The sequence below is a fragment of the Tuber melanosporum genome (assembly GCF_000151645.1).
Source record: "Tuber melanosporum whole genome shotgun sequence assembly, scaffold_49, strain Mel28".
NCBI lineage: Eukaryota > Fungi > Ascomycota > Pezizomycetes > Pezizales > Tuberaceae > Tuber > Tuber melanosporum.
Genome location: NW_003299094.1, coordinates 632222 through 640525, shown reverse-complemented (window position 1 = coordinate 640525; position 8304 = coordinate 632222). Strand labels below are relative to the sequence as shown.

The 8304-nt window shown below is 47.2% G+C and overlaps 2 protein-coding genes; both read left to right on the top strand.

Moving 5' to 3' along the window:
- Window positions 1-3516: 3516 nt before the first annotated feature.
- Window positions 3517-5365, top strand: GSTUM_00008666001 (uncharacterized protein). XM_002840190.2 has 3 exons: window positions 3517-4386; window positions 4454-4629; window positions 4719-5365. Exons 1-3 carry the CDS (start codon window positions 4321-4323, stop codon window positions 4990-4992), a joined length of 516 nt encoding a protein of 171 aa, XP_002840236.1. The 5' UTR covers window positions 3517-4320; the 3' UTR covers window positions 4993-5365.
- A 942-nt stretch (window positions 5366-6307) lies between these two features.
- GSTUM_00008665001 (uncharacterized protein) lies at window positions 6308-6696 on the top strand (the record flags this gene model as incomplete). XM_002840189.2 has 1 exon in its annotated part: window positions 6308-6696. The coding sequence occupies one exon, from the start codon at window positions 6308-6310 to the stop codon at window positions 6461-6463; it is 156 nt and encodes a 51-aa protein (XP_002840235.1). The 3' UTR covers window positions 6464-6696.
- Window positions 6697-8304: the final 1608 nt, after the last annotated feature.

Sequence of the window (8304 nt, the reverse complement as noted above, 5' to 3'; positions counted from 1 at the left end):
TGCAAAGGGACATCAAGAGGGCAAGGAGAATAAGGGTAGAGGAAGATATCCTAAAACTACCAAATCACAGGATGATGCTATGGTAGAGGAAGCTCTTAAAAATCACTATACTACCTATTCTGACATTGCTGAGCAAGCTGCCCCCAATGTTTCTAGTAGGACAGTAAGGAGAAGACTTGAATAAAAGCATCTTAGAAAGTGGATGGTACAAGAGAGAGTTCATTTGGATGAAGATCTAGCTCAAGAGAGATGCAATGGGTATTAGCTTATAGGCATTAGACAAAGGAGATGTGGAGAAGAAAGACAATGTGGAGGGATGAGGTAGCTGTGGAAAGGGGGGGAGGAAAGAGGAGAAAATGTGTTTTCAGATACCTATATGAGAAATGGAATAAGGATTGTATTGAAACTAAGGCTAGGAGAGGGGAGAGAGGAATTAGCCAGATGATGACTGGTTGTTTTTATAGTCAAACTTATGGTCTTTTTTTGCCTGTTTTTCCTGATCCTTCTTCTGCTAGGAGTAGAGTTACTGGGAAGTCAATTATTGATGTTTGTAATCATTATGACTTTCTAGGAATATGGGAGAATATCAGAGAAAAGGCTAGAGAAGAAGAGGTATTTTTTATTATTGACAATGCTAAGACTCACTTGCCTTTTAGGAGATGGCTCAGAGGGCAGGGAATTACACTGATGGAAATTCCTGCCTATTTACCAGATTTCAATCCAATTGAAAATATTTGGTCTCTGGTGAAAGGTAAGCTTTACAAGCACTACCCTGAGCTATATCTTATGAAAGGTGATGTTAATGTGGTCAAGGCAATAGTAGAGGCCATTACTCATTGTTGGGAACTTCTTGACCCAAAGGTTTTTGATACTTTAGCTGGATCAATGGTGGATAGAATAGAGGCAATTATTAAGGCTGATGGATGGTATACCAAATATTAATTTCTACTATGTATTTACATCTTTTAAATTTTTTTTTTGTTTTCATGATAGTGGATTAGTGGGTGAGTGTGGTTGTTATCGCCGAAGATTTTCCTCTGTTGAATCGCGGTTAATTTTGTCCACGCACAATACTATACGTTGTCGAGAATGTTGATGTACTGAGATTTGTGTTGTACGAGTGTCGCATTACTCTTTTCCACCCCCTGTACTGTGGTCCACTCGGGTACAGTACTCGTACCCGTACAAAGCACTCCCGCGTCTTGTCAAGGATACCTCTGCTCTCCAATGGCTTGGCGCTTTCGAGGTAAAATCCATTGCAAATGACAGAAACAACCAGTGGCGATATTGCGAGGAGGCTCTTGATAGGTACTGCCGAAGCTCGTCTACTCGAGTAAGTGTGGATTATTGACACGAAAATGGTGGGAAAAATATGTCTAGCTCTACGGCAAAATCTCGCTTAATTGGTTATTCCCGGAGCAGGGGCTAATCTCCTTGCTCAAAGACGAAGACTCTCAAGAAGGATTAATGTTTCCTCACACGGTAAAGATGAGCACGCCGAGTGTGTTGGATCTTATTAACTGGCATTTGCAATTCTGGTAACCTGTCAAACTAAACTTATTGTGGGTGGACCGGAGATTAACCCCTGCTCCAGAGATAGCCAATTATACGAGATTTTAAGGTAAGTTGCTCGTATATTGAGATTCACCATGCACATGTAATTTTACACAGGCAGCAAATTTGGGTGCATTTTAGTGTCCAAGTAGGGGTTGTTGATGTCCTGTAATGCGGACTGAACCTCAAAAGTGCCGAGCCTGAGGCGGGTGGAAGTATGATATTATGGTACAAATATTCTTGGCAAAGACGTGCGAGTATCATACCGTGTGGCACGAATGAATCGTGGGCGGCAAAAGGCCCCCCAGTACGGGGGGACAACACACCACCACCACCACCACGGGATCCAAGTGCAAGCACATTCTATAAATACATTAAACCTCATCGCATACAGTTTAGGGAGATAGGCTTTTGTGGGAAAGTTATTCCGCTCTTTGTTACTGGTGAACTTTGATGCTCTTTCATCATCATTCTTCCTCCGGCCGAGGTTTTGGTTGTGGAGAAGCTTTGTTCCTTTCAAAATCTCAACGTCATCCGATGAACCCTAAACTGGGATAGGGGCCTGATATGACGCAAGCATCGCTGTCCGTGCACCAATCTCACAAGGTTTCGATGGAGCACCAATCATGGCTCGTTTATGGTTCCGGTCGCGGTAAACCAGCTCATGGCATGGAAAAGTAGTCTAATTGTCTGGTTTCACGCTGTATGTTTTCTACCAACAAGAAGGTCTATCTGATTTTAGAATGATAGGAATGTGGCTACTGTAGATATCTGCTGCGCCGATCTATGATTTTTTAATTTATGGAAATATGAACTGGAAACACCACTGGCATGATCTCTGGGAGCCTCAAGTACTCGTACTGGCATTCTGATGGCAACCGGTAAAATTGTGGACGGAAGCAGGCCAAGGCATACCATTTTTCGGAGGGTGAGACATCACACTATTCCAAATATGGCTAAATTATCTACTTTATTTAGACATGGTTAGTGCACTTTTGTCATCAAAGATGAATTTCTGAGCCTGCAGGGGAGAGACATCCCAAGAAACCCTGAAGTGCCCGCAAAACCGGGAAAAATAAATGAGCAAAAATGCCAAGAGTTTGCTTGATAATCAAACCAAACAATGGCCGCAGGTACAGGTTTATTGCGACTGGAACCATAGCCTTGACGGCAACCACTGAGCTGTGCTTGGGTACTGTATCGCTAGAGCGGAAGGATAGATTCAGTGAAGGAAGGAAGGCTTCACTTGGTTGGTCATGGCAATGACCCAGTGATCCCCTTAACCGCTCGAGCAGTGAGGATGGGGTGTGATACGGAAATACCGGTGCTCGATGCTGAATCCACTCAGTGCAGGTCTGAACTTGAACCCGGCTATCGGGTATGTATGTACCGTATTGTACAAGTAACACACATCACCGGTAGTGTACTGTACATCCAAGAGGTACTGAGGGTGGAAATGTCTTCTGTGCCTGACCGGTATCAGCCAAATCACTTATGATACAGTTTTAACGGCGACGGCGAGAACGACAACATAACTTGATCCTGACTTCCGAGGCGAAAAATATGCACTCAAGTAGCAGCCACGGACCCTACCACGCGGTGCTGTACTACGCTCTACGGTGCCGTGCCCGAGCGCAGTGAAAAAGGTCGACAGTCGGAAAAGTAAATGGGATACTAATTGTATGTGCTCCGTCCTTTTAACCGTGCTGATATCCACATCACGGCAGGAGAGACTTACTGGAGTCCTCGTACTCGTAGAGGTTTCCCCCCAGCCCCAGCCAGCCGTACCCTGCCCGTCCAATTCAGTGTCCGGTTCTCAACTCTGGGCTCGTCTTGTGCCGGTGGCATCAGAGCTAGACCCTTCTGAGGCACGCGCCCACCACAACCCAAGTGGAAAATAGGCTGGGGTCAAGTTAGCTGCAGGAGTCCCCGCTGTTGTCCTCCCCGCTTCAACTCCCCTCTGCTCTCACACATCCACTCTTATCCCCCTCCCGGTCCCACCACCCCACCACTCCCGCTATCGCTTCTGTTGCTTGTCCTCTTCGTCGTTGGGTTGAGGCTGTCTCGTTTTATCCCGTGCTGCCGCCCGCTCCCCGTCCACCCTGCGCCCGTCTTGCCCTACTTGCTTCTTCTCTTTTCCTACAGCAAGTACTGCACTGTACATAACCTGCCACTCCTCACACACCACGGCGTACCGGTATTGTACCTATCATACTGCGTAGTAGGCAATAACATTGCTGTGCAAACCTTGGCCACCGTATCGCCCTAAATCACACTTCCTCCATCTCCCCTCAAAAAATCCGAGGGAGATCGATCAAGAAAGAGCAATTTGTAACGTCTCCTTTGGTTTCGTTTGGTTTCTGCTCCCCGCCATTCATTACTCCCCTCCTTTGTCTACACCTCTCTCCACTTACCGGTACTCCCGCTTGGCCGCACATACTCGTACATGCCCACCACCCTCTGACAACCGCGAAACTTGACCTACTTGGCCTGCCCTACTGCCGCTGCCTTATTTCAACTTTCCTTGCCCTTCAACTTCTTTCTCGCTTTGCTTCCTTTTTCCATCCTTCAGTTTCTACGTCTGCAGGACCCCACCTCCCCCCACCCCTCTTCTAACCCACCCCTCACCATCCTTCCGAACTTCCCGCCCTTCTGTCGTCCTTCTCCCATCCGTGGAGGGCAACAACACAGACTCACCAAAAAATAAATCCCAACCGCTCGCTTCGACCTACCCTGTTGCTTTTTGTTTTTCCGATCTCACTCAAAATGCCATCTAAAGATACCGGCACCACAACTACAAAGGAAACCGCTGCGGTTGCGGAGAGCGAAAGCGTTGGTCCTAGCGTACTATCTTATTGTTTACCATCAAGTATCGTGGTTTTACTGATACCGTTAGTAGTACCAGTCCGAACGGGCACGGCCCGATAGCAATGTCGACCCAGACTTTATCGACCTCAGCACCTTCGAGCAAATTCTAGAGATGGACGACGACGAAGACCATGAGTTTAGCAGAACAATTGTTTTTGGGTTCATGGAACAGGCAGAGGAGACGTTCAAGAAGATGAGGGATCATCTGTACGTCTTTGTCAACCCTTAACACTCCTGTGAGACAAGGTCTATCAATATTCACCATCGCTAACATAGACACATATTCCCCACTTTAGCAACCAGAAAGACCTTCATGAACTCTCGCAACTTGGTCATTTCCTTAAGGGTTCCTCCGCCACCCTCGGGCTTACAAAGGTCAAGGACCATTGCGAGAAGATTCAAAACCTTGGTTCAGGTCGGGACGAGACTGGCAATGCCAGCATTGATGACAGTGAGTTGAACCTAGCAAGAATTAAGTCTGCGCTTGGTGAGATGGAGAAGGAGTACACACGTGTTCGTGTTTACTTCACCAGATACTACGAGGATCCCCTCAAAAATTTCCAACCATGAGTTTTCCAATTTTCTCTCCTGGGTTTAAAGTATATAGTCGATGAGACATACGAGGATCGGCTGGGCTTTGATAGGTAGCACATGGGGACTCTCAAGGCTGCAGGGGGGGTTCAGTATCGTTTGTGGATTGCTGGGAATTGGGTTACATTCTTTGTTCAAGTAGGCCGCGCTTGTGCTGTCTGTTTTCCTTCCTTTCTCTCTCTCTCCCCTTGAGTGCTTATCATCCTGCCGTTCCCAAATAGGTGTTTTTTTTTCTTTTATGGGTTTACTGGACTCTTCTCTTCGCATTGAGCATTTTCTCCACCATTGTTCGTTAAAGCAGGCCTTTGGTTTCCTCCTCTCTTCTTAATTATTCACCCCTTTTCTTAAAATCAGTTGTCTCTTTTCTCTTCTGCCCCATTGCTTGTAATGTGATTACTCATTCCTGAACCCTCCCTCGGCGCAACCTGAACCTCTGCCTTCCTCTCTCGCTCTCCCACATATACACACCCTCTCCCTACTGTCTTAGAGGGCGACCGATCTTCCATTGGCCGGATCTGGAGCGAGCCAGAAATGTTTTACCAGTGGCCCTTGAGAGGGGGAACACACTTCATCTAAATAAAAGAAGCACCCCCAAAACCATGTGTGTGTTTACATGACATGTCCTGCCCTGTATCACGCCTTGCGGTATGTGTTTGATTCATGAAACCAGCGGGGAAGACAATAAAAATAAAAATCTTCAAACGAGAATACCGGAATCTGCTTGCGATACAGGTATTTCTCCCTCATTTATCAGCACAAATAGTAATAACGGCAGCTTTTTAAAAATATATATATATTTCCACTCGCACAATATCGCACTATGTGTAAGGTTGTTAAGTTACATTGGGATTCCTTTTATTCATAACTTTTTACCTTCCCACCAGCGCCCCTCCCTGCTTCCCTCCTTCCCTCCTTCACCCAATCCTAGTTATTCCGATGAGGTGATGGTAACCACAAATCGCCAGTGGAAAAATCAATATGGTATGAGGTAGAGTTATGCCCTTTCCTACTATACTGTATTTTTACCCTCTGGTCTCTATTCGCCTCAAACCTACCCCTCCATCCACCACCTCCTCACAGTACCGGTACGAGTACCTATGGCTGAACTTGGTAGGGATAGCTGATGTGTCCTTTCTTTCTTTCCCTTCTTTCTTCTTTCCCCACCTTCTCTTGGCATATGTCATCAGCGAGACATGGATGGTACCGATAGGTAGGTTGAGTACCGGTACCGTTTGTGAGACAGGACACAGGATGAAAAAACACTAATTCCGGACCTCTATTGTATGTTAATCTAATGCCATCTTTCCCCTCTCTTTCTCGTTCTCTTTGGTGGTGGTGTGGGAAGTTTTGTGTCGCTTTTGGAGACCGGCGAAGGGTAAGCACTGTGGGCGGAGACACATGTGGCCATCCTGAATCTAGAAGAGAATCGGATGGATACTGGAAGTGTTGAGAGTAGGGCAGCTACCGGAAGTACTCGAGTATATGGGCCAAACGAGGGGAAACTGGCCGAAAGGGGTCTTATGGTGTTAGAGGTGGTGAAGGAGGCATGGGGCGGGTTTGATGATACTCGTAGAGGCTATGTAGTGCAGGAAGCTTAAGTGTGGGATTGGTTATTGGGAGAGGAAGGAGAGAGAGTTGACAATTATGAAAAACACACAATTCCATTACAAGCGTGAAACAGAATTAAAGACTTCTCCCTTCTCCCGTGTCTATTCATATACTCGAGTACCAGTATCTAGGAATATCTATCCACCCCCCGCCACGAAGTCTAAACCCAGAATTGGCACCCGTGATAGAAAGAGAAAACTCTGCCCACCCGTGCCTCCCTACCCGAACCTTTTTTCTTTTCTCCGAGTTTCCGAAGGATCATAGTTCACTTTGTGATTTGGTATTTATCCGAGAATCAACGATCTAGGTAGTACAGCCTACGAAATGGACCTGATGGATCGAGGATTTGGGTTTAAAAAGATAGACGAGCTTCCCGAATGATACAAAGGGGTAAAAAAAAAAAGGAAGAGGGGGTGGGATCTAAACACAGTAGATAATGTGATACAAGAATTGGAATCTGGGCCAGTTGAGCATTGAGGGGGGGGTTGTAACGCTTGTCCTCCGTTGTATGGAGATTTCATGAATCTCCCCTCGGCCGCCTCCGGGGATGGGAGGAAATGAGGCGAGGGGCTGTCCGCCGCCGGTGCGGTGTTGGCCGTCAGGTCGGGGTGAGGGGTACGTAGGAACTACGATAGGAAGGGGGAGGTCCCCAGGGGTGGTAGACAGTGGTGGTATGGTGCCTGCATAGAAGTTGGAAAAAAAAAGTCTGTAACTTAATGGTACCGTAGGTTTTTACAGCTTTCCGGCATCTTCGCCCAAAAATTGTCCTATCATAAATCCCCGCTGTGCTGTGCCAATACACCGCTTGGGTGCCTTCCTGTTGCAGATTCCCAACCTAAGCCAATTGCGTGAGGCTCCGAAGTGGAAGGTGCAAATTGGGCGAGAAGGGAAAAGAAAAGCATATCACCAAAATTGTCTTATCCTATGATCATCGCTCCCAATAGTAAAGCCGAGACACTGACACCGGTGTGGGGCAGTCGGGTATCACTTCTAATCGGTCGGTCGCTTTTCCCTTTCCCTTTCCCTTTCCTACTCGTCTCCTCCCTCCCTATCATACCTCTCCCCCTCCACACATCTCATCCTTCTACCCACCCCCCCGCTTCCCCATTCCAATCATTCGAATATATAGTACCGGGGGAGGGTTTGCTAAGTGACTCCTCCACCGCTTGCAAAAGGCACTGTAGGCCTATTCTATTGGAGTGCACTTTATACAATCCGTGCGGGGCACACTACTCTTATCGATAAGCAAATTGGACCCTTTGCCACAACGAGCCGATTCTACATTATATAACTGCCGCTCAATCAAACTTACCTCACCCCCTCAGCTCATTCGCAACCCCATTCCTTCCTATTTTCTCTTCAGTGAGGGGGGCTATAACGGTCTGCAATGGCACCCGGAATACTTACAACGCCAAAGCCAGTTGTGCCCAGTGACGACCCCCATAGTCTCGACAGTGTGGTCTCTGGGTGGGATGATACGCTGAGGTTCTACCTGAACGGGGCAAAAGTGACTATTAATAACATTGACCCCGAAGTTACGCTTCTGGAGTACTTGCGCGGCATTGGACTCACCGGGACCAAGCTTGGCTGTGCCGAGGGGGGTTGTGGTGCTTGTACTGTCGTAAGCTTCCCTTCGCCCCCTTATCCACCTCTAGAAAGCTGTTGGAGCTGAGCCCCAGCGAT